The 24,951-nt window shown below is 41.8% G+C and overlaps 1 protein-coding gene across 1 annotated transcript in view; it reads right to left on the reverse strand.

Annotated features, from left to right (window-relative positions):
* Window positions 1-24,951, reverse strand: part of ST3GAL3 (ST3 beta-galactoside alpha-2,3-sialyltransferase 3) — a 224,154-nt gene that overhangs the window by 177,589 nt on the left and 21,614 nt on the right. The window contains 2 exon segments of the mRNA XM_063627687.1: window positions 12,052-12,117; window positions 14,755-14,902. Of these exon segments, the coding sequence (XP_063483757.1) occupies window positions 12,052-12,117; window positions 14,755-14,872 (184 nt within the window). The 5' untranslated portion in view covers window positions 14,873-14,902.

Below are 24,951 nucleotides of genomic sequence, written 5' to 3' on the forward strand. Positions count from 1 at the left end.
TATACTTTCTCCTTTGAATTGCCTGGGCACCTTTGTGAAAAATCAATCGGCCATATATGTGTGGGTCTATTTCTGGGCTCTGTTTTCTGTCTCATTGATCTATACATCTGTCTTTATACCAGTACCACTCTATATTGATTGCTGCTGGCTTTATGGTAAGTTTTGAAAGCAGGTAATGTAAACCCTCCAACTTTGTTCTTTTTCAAAATGGTTTGACTATTCTTGAATCTCTATATCTCTACATAAGTTTTAAAATCAGTTTTCAATTTCTACCAAAGCAAAATTTTTTTAGAGACAAAAAACCCAAGCCTTCTGGGATTTTGATTGACAGAATGTATTGCATTTTAAAACACATTGGGGGCTAGGTGCGGTGGTTCATGCCTGTAATCCCAGCACTTTGAGAGGCTGAGGTAGGCGGATTACTTGAGGTCAGGAGTTTGAGACCAGCCTGGCCAACATGGTGAAACCCCATCTCTACTAAAAATACAAAAGTTAGCTAGGCATGGTGGTGGGTGCCTGTAGTCCCAGCTAGGGGATACCAGAGGCCCAGCTAGGGGAATCCCTTCAGAAAGAGCAGCTCATTAGAAGTAGGAGGAACTTTCATCAGGTCAAAGAGGAAGAAAGCCACTGACAAAGGTCAGCAGTCTAGAATAGATTACAGTAACATGAAGTTTAGAGCATGACATCAGCAAGGATGGAAAAAGTAGTAGAGAGCAGCAGGGAGGGAACTGAGACCTATCTGCATTCCTCCCACCATCACATACCCTCTCAGAACAAGTGGTGATTCTCAAAGTATAGTCCACAGCCTACTGATGGGTTCTTACAATGGCCTATAAACTGATCCAAAAATGCAAGTTTTTCTTTGTGACACACAATACGGAATCCACAAACTTTCACTTTTATTTACCATTAGGGCTTACTTAGTTACTAGAAACCCACAAAATAAATTACTGAGTTACAAAAATGTGCTATAGGTAAAACCAAAAATAGCACTTTACTGGAGTGTACTCTGAGCCCTATACCACTATTTCATTAAGCGGTCTGCACAGCAGGCAATATTCAACTGCACTGCACAGCAGCTCTAACTCATGCCCACGCGTGTACAGGGTCCCTACAGTTCTCTGGAATATACTCTGTTATCAGTGTGCCATCAGTGCTGTCTTGAATTGGACATGGTGTGCCATTGTGTTACTGCTTTTAAATTATAAATTTGAGTTAGCTTAGCCATTAGTTCAGTTTCTGTAAATTGTTTCGTTATAACATTTACAAGGAGTACTGATGCATATTTACATCAATAAGATTTCTGACTTAATTTTCCAATTACAAGGTCTCAAGGCATATATGAGTTACTGTTCAAATATGAGTATCTTTTAAAGATGTATACATAATCCTCTAAAATTTGTTTGTAGAGAGACAGTCCATCCCTATCATCCAGTTCTTTCTCTACTGAAAAGTGAAATTAGATGAAAAGTAGAACAAGAGGTTTTTTGCCTTAAAGTTTGCTATAGTCAAGAAAACTTGTTGGCTGGACATGGTGGCTCATGCCAGCAGTTTGGGAGTCTGAGGTGGGAGGATCACTTGAGCCCAGGAGTTCAAGATGAGCCTGGGCAAACATGGTGAGACCCATTCCTACAAAAATATAAAAATTAGCTAGGCGTGGTGGTGTGCACCTGTAGTCCCAACCACATGGGAGGATGAGATGGGAGGCTTACTTGAGCGAGGTGGAGGGTGCAGTGAGCCGTGATTGTGCCACTGCACTCCAGCCTGGGACACACAGCGAGACCCTGTCTGAAACAAACAAACAAAAAATTGTGAGGGAATAAGTGAGGAAGAAGAGCCAAGGAAAAAATATTTAGTCTATGAAACAGGTGGGTGAATCAGGGGCTTCAGATATCAAGTATTGTTACTGAGAGCACAAACTTTGAAGATAGGAAACCTTTAGTTAAAGCTTTGTCTCTGTTAGTGACCAACCCACTTAAAATTGTTTTCCCACCTGCAAAATGGAACAAGAGCAGTCCCCACTTTACCAGTGTGATCTCAAAAAACGCATTAACTTGTTGAGCCTCATTAGCCTTACCTGTAAAATGTGGAAATACTATCAAACATACCTAGTAGATTAAATAACATGATGCATGCAAAGCGCTTTAGAACAATGTGAGCTCCAAGCACATAGTTGAATGCTCAAAAAATTTAGGCCGGGTGCAGTGGCTCACACCTGTAATCCCAGCACTTAGGGAGGCCAAGGCAGGAGGATCGCCTGAGGTCAGGAGTTCGAGACCAGCCTGACCAACATGGGGAAACCCTGTCTCTATTAAAAAGACAAAATTAGTTGGGTGTGGTAGCAGGTGCCTGTAATCCCATCTACTGAGGAAGCTGAGACAGGAGAATCGCTTGAACCTGGAGGTGGAGGTTGCAATGAGCTGAAATCGCGCCACTGCACTCCAGCCTGGGTGACAAGAACCTCCGTCTCAAAAAAAACAAAACAAAACAAAAAAAATGTAACCGATTATAACCTCATAAGGTTGCTAGATTATAACGACCATGAGAGTAGGACAGGCCTATATTCATCTTTCTATCCCAAAGACCTGACACAGAATATGCCAGGAATACTCTAACTGCCAATTAATGTTTACTGCTGTTGATTTTGAGCTTCCTACAAATAAAATGTGGGACTGACCTATCTGTATACATATGCATTTGAGTGTGTCTCTGTGTGTATGTAAGTGAAAAAGATCATCCTTATATACTTTCCATCTTCATGTAGGAATACATGAAGATCTACCTTAGCCATTTCAATGGCTGCAGAGTATCTGTCAAATGGACATGCCATTATTTATTTACTCAATCTTTTATTATTTCCATTTTTTTCTTAGAAACAATGCAATGTGCACACCTGTACATATATCTGTGCATGCTTGTTCTGTATTTCTTTAGGAAGTAAAACTGATGGATCAAAAGGTATGTATATTTATACTTTCGAATACACACTATTATATTGCCTTCCAGGAACCCACTTATATTATCTAAGAATAACGGCTTACTTATGCACATACAGGGCATTATCATTCTAAACTCTTTGCCAGCATGAAAGGTACTGTTGATATGGAAGAATAAAATAACAATTATGTACCATCATTCTTTTATACTTTGTATTTCTTTTAAAAAGTGAGAATATTTTTGTAAATAAACATTAACCACTTATAATTTTCCTTCTGTGAAATTAAGATGTTCCTGCATTTTATCGATTTTTCTATTTAAGTGTTGGTTTTTCCAGTTTATATAAGCTCTTTATACATATTAAGAATATCATCTCTCTGGCCGGGCGCAGTGGCTCACACCTGTAATCCCAGCACTTTGGGAGGCCGAGGCAGGCGGGTCACGAGGTCAGGAGATCGAGACCACGGTGAAACCCCGTCTCTACTAAAAATACAAAAAACTAGCCAGGCGTGGTGGCGGGTGCCTGTAGTCCCAGCTACTCGGGAGGCTGAGGCAGGAGAATGGCGTGAACCCGGGAGGCGGAGTTTGCAGTGAGCCGAGATTGCGCCACTGCACGCCAGCCTGGGCAACAGAGCGAGACTCCATCTCAAAAAAAAAAAAAAAAAGAATATCATCTCTCTGTCATATATACCAAAAATATTTTTCCTGGCTTGTTATTCATCTTAACTTTGCTTAGAATTTCTAGAGAATTTTTTAAAACAGAAGTTTTAATAAAAGATAGCTTTTTTTTTTCTTGAGACAAAGTCTCACTCACTCTGTCAGCCAGGCTGGAGTGCAGAGGCGTGAGCACAGCTCAGGCATGAACACGGCTCACTGAGCTTCCTAAGTAGCTGAGACTACAGGCGCACACCACCATGCCGGGCTTTTTTTTTTTTTTTTTTTTTTTTTACTTGTTGTAGAGACAGGGTCTTGCAATGTTGCCTAGGCTGGTCTCAAACTCCTGGGCTCAAGAGATCCTCCTGCCTTAGCCTCTGAAAGTACTGAGATTACAGGCATGAGCCACTGTGCTGGGCCAAAAGATAACATTTTCCATTCTTTTATAGTTTGGTATCAAGCTAATAAAATCCCTTTCTCAACCCTAATATCATATTCTTTATTGTTTTCTAGTATTTTAATTTAGTTCTTTACAGTTAAATATCTAATCTAGCTGAAATTTATTTTTGTCTAAGGTGTATATTTGTTTTACTTACCTACTGATGGAAATTTAGGTTGTTTCCAGTACCTGGCTATTGTTAATAAAGCTGCCACCAACATTTGTTTACAACTCTTTTTGTAGGCAAAGGTTTTCACTGATCTTGGGAAGTATGAGTTGCTGAGTCATGTACTAAATATATGCTTAACTTCAAAAGAAATTGCCAAATTGTTTTCCACAGTGGTTGTACCATTTTACATTCCATTTGACAACACAAGAGAGTTGCTAAGTTGAAGAATGCCAATCTTTAAATTTCAGCAATTCTAACGGGTGTTTGCTTTCCCTGACGTCTAATGATGATGAACCTTTTGAGGTGTGTCTTAATCCACTCTGTGTGCTATAACAAAATACCTGAGACCGGGTAATTTATTTTAAAAAAAAAAGAAATTTATTTTCTCATAGTTCTGGAGATTCTGAAGTCAAAGATCAAAACATTAGCAGGTTTGGTGCCTGGAAAAGCCCCAGTATTATCTTCCAAGAGCGCACCTTAAAACGCTGCATCCACAGGAAGGGAAAAACAGCGTGTCCTCATATGGCAGAAGGCAGAAGGGGCAAAAAGGGACCAGACTCTCTCTGTCAAGCCCTTTTTATAATGGCATTCATTCATTTATGAGGGCAGAGCGCTCATGACCCAATCACCTCCTGAAGGGCCCCATCTCCCAACACTGTTGCACTGGGGATTGAGTTTCTAACACATGAATTTTTGGAAGGGACAAGAACATTCAAACCATAGCAAGGTGCTTATCAGTCATTTGTAATTTTTTTTGTATGAAATATCTGTTCAAATTCTTTGTCAGTTTCTTTTTGTTGTTGTTCGTTTTTTGTTTGTTTGTTTGTTTAAGATGGGGTGTCACTGTGTTGTCCAGGCTCGTCTTGAACTCCTGGGCTCAAGTGACCCCCCCACCTTGGTCTCCCGAAAGTACTTTGTCAACTCCTTAACTAGGTTGTTTGCCTTCTTATTCAGTTGTAAGAGTTCCTTATATCTTCTGGATCAAGTCCTTTGCCCAATGTATCTTGCCAATATTTTTCCCAGCATGTGGCTTGCTTTTTATTTTCTTGATGGAACAATTTGAAGAGCAGAAAGAATCTCAATGGATACAATTGATAAGTATTTCTTTAATGGTTAATGCTTTTTGTGCTACCCCAACAGCATGAAGATTTTCTCCTTTTCTATAAATTTTACACTTAGGTCTATGATCCACTTAAAATTGATTTTTGTTTATGGTGTGAGGTAGGAACTGTGGTTCCTTATTTTTCTATATAGATATCTAGTTATTGCACCATAGTATGTTGAAAAGACTCCCTATCCCACTGAATTATGTTATTACTTTTAGCAAAATTCAATTGACTACATATGCATGGTCTATTTCTGGACTCTATTCTGTCTACTGATCTTTCACCAATACTGTATTGTCCTGATTACCACAGTAAGACTTGAAGTGAAGCAGTGTAAGCTAACTTCTACTTTCCAAAGCCTAGATTCTTTGTGTTTTCATATAAATTTTAGAATCAGCTATTGATTTCTTTTTTTTTAAGCCTGCTGAAATTTTAATTAGGATTGCATTGAATCTATAGATCTTGAAAAAATGAGGATCTTCACTTAAGGCCAGGAGTTCAAGACCAACCTGGGCAACAACTCAAAACCTCATCTCTACAAAAATAAAACATAAAAATTAAAAACAGGTCTGGCAAGGTGGCTCACACCTGTAATCTCAGCACTTTGGGAGGCCAAGGTGGGAGGACTGTTTGACAACAGGAGTTCAAGACCAGCCTAGGCAACAATGTAAAACCCTGTCTTTATAAAATTGTTTTTAAAAAATTGGCTGGGCATGCCTGTAGTCCCAGATACTTAGGAGGCTGAGGCAGAAGGATCATTTAAGCTGGGGAGGTTGAGGCTGCAGTAAGCTGTGATCCTGCCACTGTACTCCAGCCTGGATGACAGAGCCAGACTCTGTCTCAAAAAAAAAAAAAAAAAAAAAAAAATGGGGGCTGTTTTAACAACATTAAGTGTTCCAATACATAGGCATCATAAATCTCTCCTTATTTAGATGTCTTTATTTAATCTCTTATTTAGATCTTTAATTCCTCTCAGCAGTATTTTTATAGTTTTCAGTGTAGAGGTCTTGCATATGTTTAGATTTATTTCTAAGTATCTTTTTTTATGTTATTGCAAATAATGTTGTTTAATCTTATTTTCTATTTGTGTGCTTCCAGTATATAGAAACACAATTGAGTTTTATATATTGTGTGATATGGTTATATAATAAGAAATATATATTTGGTTTCTGCTCCTAGTTCCTGAGATAGGGCTCCTAAATCCCTTGGGATTTCCTGGGTGGTAGGAGCATTTTTTGTTCTAATGAGGTGACTCTTAGTGGGTTCCTGGACAGTCCCTCGCAATGAGGGCTGGTTACCAGGGGAACCAACAATGTGTTTGGAGAGCTAAAAGTTGAGTTTATTATCACCAATGACCAATAATTTAGTCAATCCTGCATACATAACGAATCCTCCATAAAAATCCCTGAGCTATAGGGTCTGCAGAGTTTCCAGACCGCTGAACACGTGGAGGTGCTGGAGAGTGGCATGCCTGGAGACAGCACGTAAGCCCTGGGCCCGTTCCCCCATCCTTCACCCCAGGTATCTCTGCCTCTGGCTGGTTTGTTTGTTTGTTTGTTTGTTTGAGATGGAGTCTCACTCTGTCGCCCGGACTGGAGTGCAGTGGCATGATCTCAGCTCACTGCAATCTCCGCCTCCTGGGTTCAAGCGATTCTCTTGCCTCAGCCTCCCGAGTAGCTGGGATTACAGGCACACGCCACCACACCCGGCAGGCTAATTTTTGTATTTTTAGTAGAGACGGGGTTTCACTGTGCTGACCAGGCTGGTCTCGAACTTCTGACCTGGTGATCTGCCTGCCTCGGCCTCCCAAAGTGCTGGGATTATAGGCCTGAGCCACTGTGCCTGGTCTCATTTTTTTGTTTTACGTTTTTATTGTGGTAAGATATATGCAACATAAAATTTACCATTTTAGGCCGGGCGCAGTGGCTCACTCCTGTAATCCTTGCGCTTTGGGAGGCTGAGGCAGGTGAATCACTTGAGGTCAGGATTTTGACACCAGCCTGGCCAATCTGGTGAAACCCCGTCTCTACTAAACATCCGAAAGAAATTAGTCAGGCATGGTAGCGCACGCCTGCAGTCCCAGCTACTTGGGAGGCTGAGGCAAAAGAATTGCTTGAACCCAGGAGGCAGAGGTTGCAGTGAGCCGAGATCACGCCACTGCACTCCAACCTGGGTGACAGAGTGAAACTTGTCTCAAAAAAAGCAAAAACTAGGCCAGGCGCAGTGGCTCACGCCTGTAATCCCAGCACTTTGGGAGGCCGAGGCAGGTGGATCACAAGGTCAGGAGATCAAGACCATCCTGGCTAACATGGTGAAACTGCACCACAGAACCAATCTGCCCCATCACCTTCAAATTAGTATGATCGTTGCTCTTAGTGTTAACGCTTCTCTTGGCATTTCATGGGCCACAGGGAACACCAGAGATACCAGCTGCTGCTTCACTAAAGAGGCACCAGGTCCACACCAAACGAGCTCATCAGCAGCACCAGCAGCAGCCTCTCCTTATTTTTAGATTTCAGAAGTCTAACTATGATAACTAGGTTTTTTTCCCCCAATATTTATCTTTCTTGGGGTTGTTGGCTCTATAAGGGGGCTCTGTTTTGGATCTGTAAGTCAATGTTTTTCATCAAACTTAGGAAGTTTTCAGCCATTATTTTTTTTTTTTCCTTCAGATGAGTAGGTATGGGAAATTAATTTTCAAAAAATAAAATGTTAATTTTTTTCCTGCCCAATTGTCCTTTTTTTTTTTTTTTTGAGACGGAGTCTCGCTCTGTCACCAGGCTGGAGTGCAGTGGCGCGATCTCGGCTCACTACAAGCTCCGCCTCCCCAGTTCAAGCGATTCTCCTGCCTCAGCCTCCCAAGCAGCAAGACAGATTTCACGTGCCACCAGGCCCAGCTAAATTTTGTATTTTTAGTAGAGACGGGGTTTCACCATGTTGGCCAGGCTGGTCTCGATCTTTCTTTCTGTGTTTCAGACTGGATAATTTCCATTGTGTTCTCTTCAAGCTCATGGGCTTCTTTGGTTTTATCTAATCTGCTGTTAAGTGAAACTTCCATTTCAGTTACTACACTTTTCAGGTCTAGAATTTGCATTTGGTTCTTTTTTACAGATTCCATTTCTCTGCTAAGACTACTCATTGTTCACTACCATATTTTCCTTTAATTATTTAAATATATTCATAATAGTTACTTTGTCTGCTAAGTGCAACACTGAGGCCATCTTATCCATAGATTTTTCTTCTTGAATATGGATATTCTCCTGTTTCTTTGCATGTCTTAGTAACTTTTTTTGAACATTAGCCACTGTGGATATTACACATAAAAACTATGAATACTGTTATCTTCCTATGAAGAGTGTCAATTTGTATTTTAGCAGATAGTTCAATGACTACCTGATGGCCCTGAACTTGTGTGGTCTTGATTTTATGCATCATGAGTGTGGATCTGAGGAAAGCGCATGGCATTTTTGACCTCTCTTGATAGGACCCAAACTTCGAAATCTGTCTTGCTGGGGGTTGGCTTTAGGCCTTGTTAGGGTGGCTCTACAGTAGATCCTACTCTTGGGTAAGATCTTTATGCATAAGGCATGGCCTTTCTGGGGTCTCAGCTGGATGCCAGGGGTGTTAACAAAGTGTTAATGAGATATTTCTACTGGGAGGGCTGGACCATCAGCGTTCCTGGCATTGCTTTCACCCCAACAGGACTTGACCTCTAGTATCTTTTCTATTCATCCTGTACCAGCTGCTCTCTATATGGTAAGCTTCAGGTGGTTTCACCCCATGTATAAATAATAGGCCAGTCCTTAGCTTCAGCCTCACAGGAATGCCCCCACGGACTTCTGAGATGCTCTTGCTGAACAATTCCCTACCCTATGATGGTCCACCCCACAGGTTCCAACTGCTTCAGCTGCCCAAACTCTGACCTCCACCTCTTCAGCTCAGGGGAAATCATCACAGCCTGTCTAGACTCCACGCACAGAACAGGGCTGGGAAACTGTCCTCAGACAGAAAACTCAGCAAATGTGGCACTCACCTCGAGTTTTCCTTCTCTCAGGAACTGAAATTTTACGCTGCCTATTGTCTACAGGCTGACACAATTGCTTCATTTCTTTTGTCCAGTTTTATAGCTTCCTATAGACAGAAGGCTAGTTCTGATACCACTTACTTCCTTACCATTGGAAGCAGAGTACCTCCCTAAGCCAGAGGCCAGAAATGCCAGCCTCCTCTTCATTTTTAAGGCAGAAAACTAAGAGTTAATACAATGTCCTATGTCTATTAAACTCACTTCAACCTGTCCTCCTAATATCAGATCCAACTTCCGCTTATGTGCCAGAGAGTATTCTCCAGAGCAAGCATATCAACAATGTGTACTTTGTAATCTGAATGCATATTTTATAATTTATCTGGTTATAATCTTTTATAAATATAGGGAAGAACACAAAGGGAGTTGTAATAATTGATAAACACAGTAGCATGAATTTAATTTTTAAAACATTTTTGAGACAGGGTCTCACTCTGTCACACAGGCTGGAGTACAGTGGCGCGACCACAGCTCACTGTAGCCTTGACTTCCTGGGTTCAAACGATCCTCCCACCTCAGCCTCTCGAGTAGCTGGCACCATAGACATGTACCACCATATTCAGCTAATTTTTTATTTTTCTGTGGAGACAGGGTCTTCCTATGTTGCCTAGGCTGGTCTTGAACTCCTGGGCTCAAGCAATCCTTCCACTTCAGCCTCCAAAAGTGCTGAGATTATAGGCATGAAACACCTCACTCAGTCATGAAGTTTTAAAGGTCTCACAGCACAGGAAACTAATCCTATGAAAGATCTACTTTATTAATTAGAAATGAATTTCTTTCCTTCTTTCCTTCCTTCCTTCCTTCCTTCCTTCCTTCCTTCCTTCCTTCCTTCCTTCCTTCCCTCCCTCCCTCCTTCCTTCCTCCCTTCCTTCCTCCCTCCCTCCCTTTCTCTCTCTCTCTCTCTCCCCCTCTTCCTCCCTCTCTCACTCCCTCTCTCCTTCTCTCTCTCTCTTTCTTTCTTGAGACAAGGTCTCATGCTGTTGCCCAGGTCGTAGTACAGTGGCGCAATCATAGCTCACTGCAACCTCCACATCCTGGGACTAAGTGATCCTCCTACCTCAGCCCCTCGAGTAGCTATACCACACACCGTACACGTGTGCACCACCACGCCTGGATAGTATTTTTTAATTTTTTTGTAGAGACAAGGCCTCGTGACATTACCCAGGCTGGTCTCAAACTCCTGGCCTCAAGTAATCCCCCCAGCCTCACGCAATCCTCCCTCCTCAGTCTCTCAAAGTGCTGGAATTCCAGATATGAACCACCATACCCAGCAGAAATAAGTAAAATTTTAAATTAATAAAAATATGCAAGGCTTCCATGAAATGGACCATTGTGAAATAAGGGCTATTGCAAAGAGGCAACTACCCGACTCCTATACAAGGTACTGACCTAAATAAAGCATCAGAGCAAAGAGAAATAAGTCTTTTTTTTTGAAACTGAGTCTTGCTCTGTGGCCCAGGCTCACTGCAACCTCTGCCTCCCGAGTTCAAGCGGTTCTCCTGCCTCAGTCTCCCAAGTAGCTGGGACTACAGGGGCGTGCCACCACGCCTGGCTAATTTTTTGTATTTTTAGTAGAGATGGGATTTCACCGTGTTAGCCAGGATGGTCTCGATCTCCTGACCTCATGATCTGCCCACCTCGGCCTCCCAAAGTGCTGGGATTACAGGTGTGAGCCACTGTGTCTGGCCGAGAAATAAATCTTTTATCTTCATTTTGGAGATGAAGAAACAAGCACACCCAACTCTTGCTAACTCCAGATACTGGTGATTTGTTCATTAATTAAAATATATGTATGCATACGTATTTTATCAAACTACATGTGTAATAATTCTACAGTACTTTTTAAAACAGGTTGATAACTAGACTATTCTCATACTTGAAGCTTTTCACATTAAGCATTTGACTCAAGTCTTGGCAACCTGACCAAGCCTAGGTCACAAGTGTCTCTAAACTACCCAAGGCAAAGCAGTTTGTAGCCCTCTACAATACACCTTGGAATTAATGAAAATATAAATTTTCTCTCTGGAAGGAATCCTATGCTCCAACACAGCATTTCACACAGATTGCTCTTTTAGAACTCAATATATTATAATAATTGTTTTGTTTTGTTCTCATATTATAGGCTAAGAGTATGAAGGCCTATGTTCATCTTATATCCAGTTTACCCAGAACAGTACACAGACCATAATAAGAACATACTGCTTATTGAATGAATAATTTAATAATAAAAAACTCTAGCCTCAGGCCAAGTGCAGTGGCTCATGCCTGTAATCCCAGCACTTTGGGGGGCTGAAGTGAGAAGACCACTTGAGCTCAGGAGTTTGAGACCAGCCTGGGCAACATGGAGAAACCCCATCTCTACAAAAAAATTCTGAAAAATTAGTTGGGTGTGGTGGTGCACACCTGTAGTCCCAGCTACTTGGGAGGCTGAGGTAGAAGCCCAGGAGGTTGAAGCTGCGGTGAGCCGAGATCACACCACAAAACTCTAGCCTGGGTGACAGAGTGAGACCCTGTGTCAAAAACCAAAATCAAAAACCAACTCTAGGCTCTTCCCCCTACCATGGAGAAATTCCAATAGGTTATCTGAGTAACTTATTAATATTCTAAACATTAAGGAAAAATAATGCTAAAGACATTTATTTTTCTAACTTGGGATTGTCCTCACCCTCCTCAGATGAAAGGCACACAAACTCTTGATTACACAGCCTCTCTGAAGCCTCAGTTTCTATATCTGTAAAATGAGGATAATAATAACCAATAAAAACTATGAGGATCAAATAAGATTCCAAATATAAAGACCCTGCTATCTTACGGACATATAGTAGATACAGTAATCAATAAATTACTATTTCATCTTATCATCATCAGTATTATTAAAACGCAGCCTAAATTTCACAACATAACAGTCTCCGGGGTTGTGACGCTCCTTCAGCTTGACTCTAAGTAAAGGACTCCTCTCTGGCCGGGCACAGTGGCTCATGCCTGGAATCCCAGCACTTTGGGAAGCCAAGGCAGGCAGACCACTTGAGCCCAGGAGTTTGAGACCAGCCTGGGCAACATGACTAAACCCCATCTCTACAAAAGACACAAAAATTAGCCAGGAATGGTGGTGTGAGTCTGTGGTCCCAGCTACTTCGAGAGGTTGAGGTAGGAGGATAGCTTGAGCCTGGCAGGTCGAGGCTACAGTGAGCTATGACTGCACCACTGCACTCTGGCCTGGGCAACAGAGTGAGACCTCATCTCCCAAAAAAAAAAATAGCGGACCCGTCTGATTTAGTAAGCCATGCAGGGTGGGTCCTATTACTCTGTTCTCTGATATTACAGCACAGAAAATAGTATGCTTTGGTGAGATGGTCTAAACAACCTATTCAAAGTCAAACATCTAAAAGGCTTAGGAGTCAGAATAGAAAAGCTATAAATACTGGTTAGTCAGCTAACAATTAATGGAAAGGACAGCAGATAACTAGCAATAAACTTCTGAAGCCTACAGCCCAAGTGAATAGCACCTTGTCACCTTCAAACCTAATAAGCCTCTCTGTCTTCTTTTGATAACTTTCTCTCTTTCCCTCCTTTTCTTTTCACACCCCCTTCCTGACACTCTCTACTATTACTTCTCTGAGCCCCTTTCTCTCTCTCTTTTTACCAGGTAGAATATTAAATTAAGTCTTGCCTTCAGTATTTATTATATTTTTCAATAAAATAATAAACATAGGTTTTAAAGACAGGAATTGAATTCCAGTTCCAACAATATAACCTTGGTAAATTAAAGTGTTTCAGTTTGCTCAACTGGAAAATGGGGATAATAATGGCATCTTCACAAAACTGTAGTAAGAATTACATTAAATGAAATTATATTTGCAAATTGTCTAGCCTAATGCCTGAAACACAATGAGTCTTCTATAAAGTTAATTCCCTTCCCCACTGATCTAGGAAAATCTTATCTGATCCTTGGTTATGTCTTCTACAGGTCAGCAGCTCTTAGCAGAAAAGGAGACCCTTGTTCTTCACACACATTTCCATCTATATGATTGATACAGATGGATCCACCACTACCAATACAGACAATGAATACCTCTAAATACAGAATTCTGCATTTCACTGATATAAACACTCCTTATCCTGGGTAGTCTCCTTGGTTTTAAAAATAAGTCAGTGCAGAGAAATTTAAGTAAACTTTTGAAACACAAGTAATTAGTGATAATTATAAGCTAAGCATTTAAACGGCACTTAAACATTCTATATAAAACAATAAATTAAGGATATTAACACTATATTTTAAAAACTGGCTTGGAACTGTCTCAGTAGTTTGAGCCATGGAGAAATAAATGAGCTACTTCATTGTAATACTTCCCATGTTAGGGTCTTAGAACAACAGCAGGCCAGTTGCCCGTTGCTTCTTCCCACTCACTGCAGCTCACTTTCACCTCATACCTAGAGACTGACTCTCTCCTCAAGTGAGTTCTATACTGGTATCTGGTAGATGTTAGTAAAAACAAAACTATTTTAAGAGAAGACATAGCACTGCAGGTCAAAACAGGCCACTCTGTTCTGATTTTATATTATTTCCCACACCAAGCTCAGATAACAGTCAGACAAAATAACCACAAAGAAAACCACTGTGGTCACTGTGTGATATGTCAAGCTACAGCCAAGAAAACAATGTGCAAAGGCTGGTGCTGATCAATGTAAGCCCTTCAACTGCAAGCCTAGAACCAAAACACAGGCCACATCAGGTAAACAGAAACCAAACTAGTGGGATTCAGGCCATGTGGAAAACACTATGTAACACATGAGACAAAGCGCACAAAGAGAAGAAAAAAATTAGGAGTTACTGGGTAGGGAAAATAAGCCATTATTGTAGCCAGGTGCAAGTTCAATAGCAGCGACGGCTACAAAGATTCAGTAGACAAAGTTTCTTTAGGGAAAACAAAACAGAGACAATATTATGTTGAAAATTCAACATAAAGATGAATGTTTTAAGGGCAGATGGAAACCAAGTTCAATACTAATCCCTAAGGCAATAAATGGCAAAATAGAGTGGCAATATGCTACAGCAATTAGAAAGAACAAAAGCGTTCAAGAACTAGAAGTATGAGTATAGTTTGGGTTTTTATTGAAGAATAGCACATTCTCACCAAGTTTGTAAAAGGAACTGAGATTTGTCATGGCATGCAGTTTTTAAAAAACATCAAAGTTCTCAGCCTATACCAGCTAAAATGGCAGGCAATTTCTAGGCCAAAGTCCCAGAAATGTTCAGTTTACTCTCATTGCCCATCTCTGAAGAATATGAGAGATGAAGCCACACGAAAAACCAGTAACTGACCTGCAACAGGCTTCTCCTGGAGTGAGCTAGAGTGACTATACTTACTGGAGTCCTCCTCCCACTGGAGTAAGTGTAGCTTCCACGCAGAATAATACAAAAATCCCAGTACCAGAAAGAGGCAGAGGGCTAGCAGCAGATTGCGCACAAATACCAAGAGTCCCATCTTCACATGATTTACGATTTCCTAAATGACCTAGAAAAGAAAAAAGTTTCGTTCTTAAAAGACAAAGCACTCATCTTATTGATATATTCTCTCTTAAAGTATCTATAGAGAGAATTTCCAAATGAAGAACAACTTAAGAGTTGTCACTTTCATATCATGGCAGCTTCTAACCTGCTCATCCCCATCTCAAAAAACAGCTTCATCATCAGCCAGCGCCTAAGCTAGAAAGCAGCAATCATCCTTGCTTTCCCCCCCAGCCGCTGACATCCAGTCCCTGACTAGTTCTGGCAATTCTAGCCTCCCAGATATATTTCAAATCATATCCCCTTCCCATGATCACTACCCTAGACTGTGCTATCACAGCATTCCCACAAACACGTTTCCCTGCCTCCAAATTTACATTCTCCAAACCCATTTCCACATGGCACAAGAAGTCTTTTAATAGCACAAAATCTGACAATATCCCTGCTTAAACCCCTTTGCATTCGTTCTCTACTGCTGCTGTGGCAAAGTGTCACAAACTTAGCAGTTTAAAACAACACAAAATTATCTCAGAGTTCTGAAGGCCAAAATCTGGGTATGGTGAGGCTCAGCTGGATCCTTGCTTAGAGTCGCACAAGGCCAAAACCAAGGTGCTGGTAGGGCTGTGTTCCTTTCTGGAGGCCCTGGAGAAGAATCCACTTCCACGCTCACTCAAGCTGTTGGCTGAATTCAGTTCGTGCAGCTGGAGGCACAAGGCCCCCGTTTCCTGGCTGGTTATCCGCCAGGGGCCAGCCTTCACGCCTACAGTCCTTTTCATGCTTTCCATGTGGTCCCCTTCAGGCTCTCTCACTCTTTGAATCTCTCCAAATTCCCCCTCTACCATACCTTGCTTCTCTTCCAGCTGGAGAAACTTCTTTGCTTTTGGGGGCCCATGTAATTATATTGGGCCCACCTTAATAATCCAGGATAATCTCCCTATTTGAAGACCCAAAACCTTAATTATATCTGTGAAGTCCCTTGTGCCATGTCGAGTAACAAATTCATAGGTTCCAGGGATTAGGGTGTGGGTATCTTTAAAGAGCCATTCTGCCTAACACAGCTTTCATTCAATTCTCAACTCCTCTGAATAAAGTAATTGCTCCTTAAAGCCTAGTGGCTTCTGACCAAGCCTCGATTTACTCTCCAATCCATCTCTTGCTTCTCTCAACCTCATTTGTGCCCTGTGCTGTAGTCATTGTACTTTCTATTCATTAAACATTGCCTTGTTGTTTCTGTCCTCAAGATCTGTCTGGAATTCACCCACCCTGCTACTGTACCTGCTATGCATCCTTTGATGTAAAAGGATGCATAGCAGGTACACCTTAAATATAAAATGTAACATTGGCCAAGAAGACTGCCCTGGGTCAGGCCCCCAACCAAACCCAATCAGATATCTCAGCCACGAAATGACAATGACATAAGAGAAAAAAATGATGTATAAATATTAATAATGGTGTGACAAAACATTATAATTTACAGATAATTGTCCACCTAGGAAAGCCAAGAGAGTATACTAAAAAATCATTAGAATAGGAAGTTCAATAAAGTAGGTGATTATAAGATTAATTTACAAAAATCAACACATTCTTAAAAACCATACGAGCAATAACCAATTAGAAAATGTTAGGTGCGCTGGGTACAGTGGCTCACGCCTATAATCCCAGAACTTTGGTAGGCTGAGGCAGGAGAACTGCTTGGGCCCTGGAGTTTGAGGCCAGCCTAGGCAACATGATGAGATCCTATCTCTACAAAAAGAAAAATTAAAAAATTAGCCAGGCCTAGTAGTGTGCACCTGTGGTCCTAGCTACTCAGGAGGCTGAGGCAGAAGGATCCTTTAAGCCCAGGAGGTTGAGGCTGCAGTGAGATGTAAGCATGCCACTGTACTCCAGCCTGGGTGACAGAGCAAGACCCTGTCAAAAGAAAGAAAGAAAGAAAGAAAGAAAGAAAGAAAGAAAGAAAGAAAGAAAGAGAGAGAGAGAGAGAGAGAGAGAGAGAGAGAGAAAGAAAGAAAGAAAGAAAGAAAGAAAGAAAGAAAGAAAGAAAGAAAGAAAGAGAAAGAAAGAAGGAAGGAAGGAAGGAAGGAAGGAAGGAAGGAAGGAAAGAAAGGAAAAAGAAAGAAAGAGAGAGAGAGAAAGAGAGAAAGAAAAGAAAACGTAAAGTGAAAAAATTCCATTCATGATGGCAACAAAATCTATAAAATAACTAAAAATAAACTTAGCAAGAAATGGGCAAGACTTTCACCAAAGAACATAAAATATCTGGTAAATAAAGACACAAGAGGTTCTTTTTTTTTCCCCCGAGACGGAGTTTCCCTCTGTCGCCCAGGCTGGAGTGCAATGGCATGATCTCAACTCACTGCAACCTCCGCCTCCCCGCGTTCCTCCTGCCTCAGCCTCCTGAGTGGCTGGGATTACAGACACGCGCCACCACGCCCAGCTGATTTTTTTGTCTTTTTAGTAGAGATGGGGTTTCACCATGTTGGCCAGGATGGCCTCCTGATCTTGTGATCCGCCCACGTCGGCCTCCCAAAGTGCTGGGATTACAGGTGTGAGCCACCACGCCCGGCGAAAGAGGTTCTTGAGTGAGAAGATTCAATTTGAAATATGTCAGTTTTCCTGAAATGTGAGTTTTCTATAAATTCAGTTTCATTCCAGTCAAAATCCGTGAATTTTCTGAACTTGGATCTAAAGATAATCTGAAGAGTTCATGCCCAAGAAGGGCCAAGAAATTTCTTAAAATGAAAAATAATGGGATGAGAATCTGCCTTGCCAGATATCGAACCAACTCAAAGCTATAATTACTAAGGTAGATAGGTACTGGCAGAGGAAAAAACAGGTCAATGGAAGGGAACGGAGTCTAGAAATATGTTATCTCAAATAGAGAAAGAGATACATATACACACATACACGAATGAGTTTACTTTATACATATAAATGCACTCAATTTACTCTATGCTAAGCATGCACGTATAAAAATGGGAGAAAGGCCTGACAGGCTATACAGCTGTTAGCATGCTTACCTGTAGGGAATAGGATGGGATGATGAGAAGCAGGTGAGACTTGGAGGACTTTTACTTTTCCCTTAGTACACTTCTGAATTAAATTTATTTGTCATAGGGCCTAGGATGGCAGCTCAGACCTGAGAGGCCGAAGCAGGAGGACTGCAGGAGCCCAGGAGTTTGAGACCAGCCTGGGCAAGATGATGAGATGAGACCCCCATCTCTACAAAAAATTTTACGATTAGCTGGACATGGTGGCATGTGCCTATAGTCCCAGCTACTTGGGAGGCTGAGGCGGGAAGATTGCTTGAGCCCAGGAGTTCGAGGCTGCAGTGAGTTACGATCATGCTACCGTACATCAGCCTGGGCAACAAAGAGAGACGCTGTCTCTTAAAAAAAGTATTTTTTATAAAGTCACAAGTACTGCCTCCATTAATTTTTTACTATTAAAAAAATCAAACAACACATTGTAGAAACGTAAATTGGTAGACTCCTTCAGGAACAATTTAGAAGTATGTACTGAAATTTGTAATATTCATATACCTTAACCCAGTCTTTCTATTCCTATGACTTTTTTCTCAAACGATACTCCCACAAATATTAAAAAGGACATGTACATGAATGTTCATTAGCAACTCTTGAGTACAACAGCAAGATACTAGAAACAGTTTAAATGCCCAATAATAGGGACCCAATAATTAAATTATGGTAAGTCTCCCTGGTCACATCCATTGAGGTCTTAGCAGGAAAGAGATGGCATATGCAAAGGAGTAAACTGAAGGAAGTTTAATGACAGGATTTTTTATCGCTGTTGTGAGCAGCATTTAAAGGAACCAACAAGGAATGGTGAAGCAGCCAGGGACTAGCAACGGCAGGAAGCTATTTCTACCCTTCAACCCGAAAGGGCAAAAGAAGAGAAGGGTGTCACTGGAGCCCAGCAAGAGCTGGCTGGAGAAGAGAAGCCACCCTACAAGAGCAGTGATCACAGACAACAAGCACAGCTACTACTAGAACCATGGCAAGGGACAATGGGGGATAAAACATAGTCTGCTACTGTGTTTCATCTGGGAGTCATCTCCCAACATTGGCCCTCAGATCTCCTGGCAGTGTCTTTTATCAGCTGATCCCAGCTGGAAGCCAGAAGGCAAGGAAGCCCAGATGATGCAGGTAACAGAGACCAGCTGCCAGTACACAGAAGAAACGAAGGTGAATAAAGTATCTGCCAGGGCAGGAGAATAACAGTGTAGAATATAATGTACCAGCTGGAAAGAATGAGGCATATCTGCATGTACTAACAGGGAAGTGTGTCTAGAACATACTGCTAAGTGAAAAAAATCTAGCTGTAGAATAGTTATGTATATATATGGCCCCATACTGGCAACAACAAATGAAGATGACAATAATATTTAAAAATTAAGATTAAGGGCCAGGCGCCATGACTCATACCTGTAATCCCAGCACTTTAGGAGGCTGAGGCTGGTGGATCACCTGAGCCTAGGAATTCTAAACCAACCTGGGCAACACAGTAGGAGGACCCTGTCTCTACAAAAAAAATTTTTTAAAAATTGGTCAGGGCCGGGCGGGGTGGCTCATGCCTATAATCCCAGTACTTTGGGAGGCCAAGGTGGGTGGATCACGAGGTCAGGAGATCGAGACCATCCTGGCTAACACTGTGAAATCCCGTCTCTACTAAAAATACAAAAAATTAGGCCGGGCACGGTGGCTCATGCCTGTAATCCCAGCACTTTGGAAGGCCGAGGCGGGCGGATCACGAGGTCAGGAGATCGAGACCATCCTGGCTAACATAGTGAAACCCTGTCTCTACTTAAAAAAAAAAAAAAAAAAAAAAAAAATTAGCCAGGCATGGTGGCGGGCGCCTGTAGTCCCAGCTACTCGGGAGGCTGAGGCAGGAGAACGGTGTGAACCCGGGAGGTGAAGCTTGCAGTGAGCCTAGATCGCGCCACTGCACTCCAGCCTGGGCGACAGTGCAAGACTCCATCTCAAAAAAAAAAAAAAAAAAGTAGCTGGGTGCAGTGGCACACACCTGTAGTCCCAGCTACTTGGGACGCTGAGGCAGGGGAATCGCTTGAACCCAAGAGGTGGAGGTTGCAGTGAGCCGAAATTGTGCCACTGCACTCCAAGCCTGGGCGACAGAGCGAGACTCCATCTCAATAATAAAAATAAAAAAAATTATTCAGGCATGGTGGTATGTGCCTGTACTGGTGGTATAGCCCCAACTAATTGGGAAGCTAAGGTAGGATTTATTGAGCCCAGGAGGTTGAGGTTGCAGTAAGCCAAGGTTGCACCACTGTACTCCAGCCTGGATGACAGAGTGAGATGCCATCTCAAAGAAAAAAAAAAAAAGACTAAGTATCTAGTACATACATAAAAGAATATACACCAAACTATTGAGAATAATTATCTCTGAAAAGTGGGTTCAGATGGAATACTTTGACAAGGTATTTATTTATCCATATATTTATTTTTAATGTTTGTATTTGTAAAAGTAAATACATAAAGTTTTAAGTGAAATAGAAATCAGAGACTTGATCGCTAGGCATGGTGGTTCATGCCTGTAACCCTAGCACTTTGAGAGGCCAGGAATTCGAGACCAGCCTGTGCAACATAGTAAGATCCTGTCTCCAGAAAAAATTTAAAAATCAGCCAGGCATGGTGGCGTGGGCCTGTAGTCCTAGCTATTTGAGAGGCTGAGGTAGGAGGATCGCTTGAGCCCATAAGTTTGAGGTACAGTAAGCCATTATCACACCACTGCACCCCCGCCTGGGCAACAGAGCAAGACTCTGTCTTAAAAAAAAAAAAAAAAAAAAAAAAAAAAACAAGAAAAAGAAAAAAGAAAGGAAAAAGAAATCAGAAACTTGTATTTCTAACTACACAAAGAACTATATATCTTGTCCAAACTTCCCACCGAAAATAACTAAAAATTTAAGTTGTAAGTAGTCTGCACACAAAAGGCAAGTGGTTCTTAGAAAGAATTTTCTTTTCTTTTAGAAGGGGGCAGAAGTGGCTGGCACCACCCCTCTCCCTTCTTTCTGTGCCGAATGCAAGAGATGTGATGCTAAGTTGTCACAACCATACAGTGACCACAGCCCAAGGCTCTGGCAGACACGCAACAGTCAGTGAGTCAACAGATGTACCCATTCTTTCAACAAATACGGCAGTGAGAAGACTGAAGTAATCACCTGTTTTATTTCAGTCTTTTCCATTAGCGAAAACAATCTTCAAATGGCAAGAGTAAAACAAATCCCAAGGAAGAAACTGGTTTCTGAAAGTAGACAACATATACAAGAGCAAAAAAGAGCTTAAAGGAAGCCAAAGCCTCCAAGACAAGGAGAACAATATCCCGAGATCCTGTGAGAGATGTAATTGCAAACTCGCCGCTAGGACAAAAGTCTGACACATTCTAGAAGTGAGGCTGTGGGGTAAAAACAGGCTCTTTCATACATTACTGGTGGTGGAAGAGATTTGAAAATATCTGACAAAATTACACATGCTTTTAACCCTTTAACCCAACAGTCTCACTTCTAAGAAACTATCCCAAAGATACACTGACAAAAATACAAAAAGTCTTATGTGAATGGCCACTTACTGCAGCACTATTTGTAACATAACAGAATAAGACTCAATGTACTCCAAATGTCCTTCAACGGGGGTTGAATCAACTATGGTACATACACAAAATAGGTACTATGCATCCATAAAAGAAATGAAGTCCCTCTATCCCTTCCTTTCTAAATAATTTAATCTAAAAACCAGTAGGCTTTAGGGAGAGTCACACGTGCCTGGGTTGAAAGGGGAGAGGGACATTAGTCCATGTGAGGGGTCTAGGTTGTGGCAACAGGTGATTTGGGATTGACCAGGTAAGTAAATGTATTGAAGCTAACGGGAACAAGATTTCCCAATGATGGAGAAGAAAGTTACAAATATGGAAAGGGAAAACTGGAATTAATCTTTTGACTTGTATTGAAATCGGAGGTATTCCGTGGGGGAAAAAAAGTGGTTTTTAATATATAACCAGGTGTGGTGGCTCACATCTGTAATCCCAGTACTTTGGGAGGCCAAGGCGTAAGGATCACTTGAGCCCAGAGTTTGAGACCAGCCTGGGCAATATAGTCTCTACAAAAAATTGTCTCGATAGCTGGGCATGGTGGTGGACACCTGTAATCCCAGCTACTTGGGAGGCTGAGGCAGGAGAATCGCTCGAACTGGGGAGGCAGAGGTTGCAGTGAGCCCAGATCACGGCACTGCACTCCAGCCTGGGTGACAGAGAGAGACTCTGTCTCAAAAAAAAAAGAGAAAAAATTGTCTTTACAAAAAATTTAAAAATTAGCTAGGCCTCGTGGCACGTGCCTGTAGTCCTAGTCACTCAGGAGTCCGCGGTGGGAGGAGCGCTTGAGCCTAGGCAGTGAAGGCTGCAGTGAGCTGAGAACATGCAACTGCACTCCAGCCTGGGCGACAAAGAGAGACTCTGTCTCAAAACTAACAATAATACAGAAATATATATGTGTGTGTGTATATGTACATATATGTGTATACATATGTGTATATATGTGTGTGTATATATACAAAGATATAAAAATAAATACAGTGTGGATAGTGTGTGTACATTTGTGTGTATACACACATATAATTTTTTTTTAAACACTGCTTCTGTCGTTCAGACCAGAGTGCAGTGGCGTGATCATACCTCACTGCAACCTCGACCTCCTGGTCTCAAGTGATCCTCCCATCTCGGCTTCCCAAGTAGGTAGGACCATAGGCACGTGTCACCATGCCCAGCTACTAAAATATTTTTAACTTTTTGTGGAGACAGGGTCTTGCTATGTGGCCCAGGCTGGTCTCAAACTCCTAGACTCAAACGATCCTCCTGCCTTGCCCTCCCAAAGTGCTGGGATTACAGGCGTGCACCACTGTGCCCACCCCCCCCAACATATATTCTTTAGCTCTGCCCAAAGAAAGAGCCTGGCAGTGGTCATAAACAGCATGAAGCATATCTAGCACCTAGATTTTGGTGGTGTTTTTGTTTTTGTTTTCTGAGACGGAGTTTCGCTCTTGTTGCCCAGGCTGGAGTGCAATGGTGCGATTTCAGCTCACTGTAACCTCCGTAGATCTTGGTTTTGAAACACTATTCTCCACTAACAAGAAGCAGGGTGCAGCCATAAAAAAGAATGAATTCAGGTCTTTGCAGCAACATGGTTGCTGCTAGAGGCCATCATCCTAAGCAAATTAACTCAGGAACAGAAAACCAAATACCACATGTTCTTACTTGTAAGTGGCAGCTAAACACTGGGTACTTACGGACACACAGATGGCAATAACAGACACTGGAGACTACTAGATGGGGATGAGGGGTGAAGGCGCAAGGGTTAAAAAATGAACTGTTGGGTACTATGCTGAGTACATGGGTGACAGGATCAATCATACTCCAAATCTCAGCATCACACAATACCCATGTAACAAACCTGAACATGTACTCACTGAATTGAAAATAAAAGTTGAAATTATTTTTTTAAAAAAGGTTTAGGACACAGATAGAAAAAGGCACTTAATATTCAAGAGGAGTCATGGGTCTTCTGGGAGAAAAAAAAATGTGAAACACCTAAAACCCAGAACAATGTGAAGTTTGGGGAAAGGATGAGGCTAAAGACAGCACAAATGATTTTTCAAATTTATGTTTGAAGCAAGAAGAAAAGATGAGGAACAGGTTTAGTTTCATCTCTGATACAGCATTTCTTGTTAAAACTGATGGCTTTCTCTGCAGGCACCTGCCTTCTGAACGCTGGTCCCACTCAGCCATCCACTTTCACTTTTTACCAAGTTAATTTCTACTGATTCTTCAGATCAGTTAATTACTGGTAAGCTGCCCCTCCCCAGTCAAGGATCTTTTATTACCCTATCATAGAATCACATTTCTTTCCTTAGTGCACTTCTCTCACTTGAGAAATGCCCCCATTAATGTTATTACTTGATTAATACCGACCTCCCTTTTCTCTTGCCAGGGCTGAAATTGTGTCTGGTTTTGCTTATCATCTTATAGCATATAGCAGGAGTTTAATAAACAATTGTTTAAAAAAAAAAAAAAGGAAGCAGGTCTCCTTGGAAGAATGGCTGACTCCAAGGCTGGGGCAGAGAAGGCATAAGATAAGTCTGGGCCACCTTGTTGTGCCTGAAAGTGGGAAAACGCTGAGAGAGAGAACAGGTCAAAAGGAAAAAGGAATTAGCCTGAGGAGCTCCTACTGGTCAGATATGGAGCAATTCAGCATCAAGATAAATAATCCATTAAATAAGAATCTAATAAACGAAGAGGGGAGAAAGCTCTCAGAGTGAAATGACAGCTGATGAAAATAGAAGGAATAATGTAATTAGAAAATCACCATTTAGGAACCATTATAGTAATAATTCACCTAAGAAACATCAATGGATGCTAAAATTAATGTGTACAAGTTTTACAAGAAATGGGATACAGGGCCAGACACAGTGGCTCAGGCCTGTAATCCCAGCACTTTGGGAGGCCGAGGCAGGCGGATCACTTGAGGTCAGGAGTTCGAGACCAGCCTGGCCAACATGGGGAAACCCCATATTACTAAAAATACAAAAATTAGCCAGGCATGGTGGCACGCACCTGTAATCTCAGCTACTTGTGTGGCTGAGGCAGAAGAATTGCTTGAACTCGGGAGGCGGAGGTTGCAGTGAGCCAAGATCGTGCCACTGCACTCCAGCCCGGACAAGAGAACAAGACTCTGTCTCAAGAAAAGAAAAAGAAATGGGATATAGGCCAGGCATAGTAGCCCATACCTGTAATACTAGCACTTTGGGAGACCAAAGTAGGGGGATCACACGAGGCCAAGAGTTCAAGACCAGCCTGGGCAACACAGCAAAATTCCATCTCTAGAAAAAATTTTAAGATTAGCTAGGCGTAGTGGCATGTGCCTGTAGTCCCAGCTACTTGGGAGGCTGAGGAGGGAGGATTGCTTGAGCCCAGGAGTTAGAGGCCGCAATGAGCTAAGATCATGCCACTGCACTCCAGCCTGAGTGACAGAGC

This window comes from Symphalangus syndactylus, chromosome 12 (assembly GCF_028878055.3).
Source record: "Symphalangus syndactylus isolate Jambi chromosome 12, NHGRI_mSymSyn1-v2.1_pri, whole genome shotgun sequence".
Lineage (NCBI taxonomy): Eukaryota > Metazoa > Chordata > Mammalia > Primates > Hylobatidae > Symphalangus > Symphalangus syndactylus.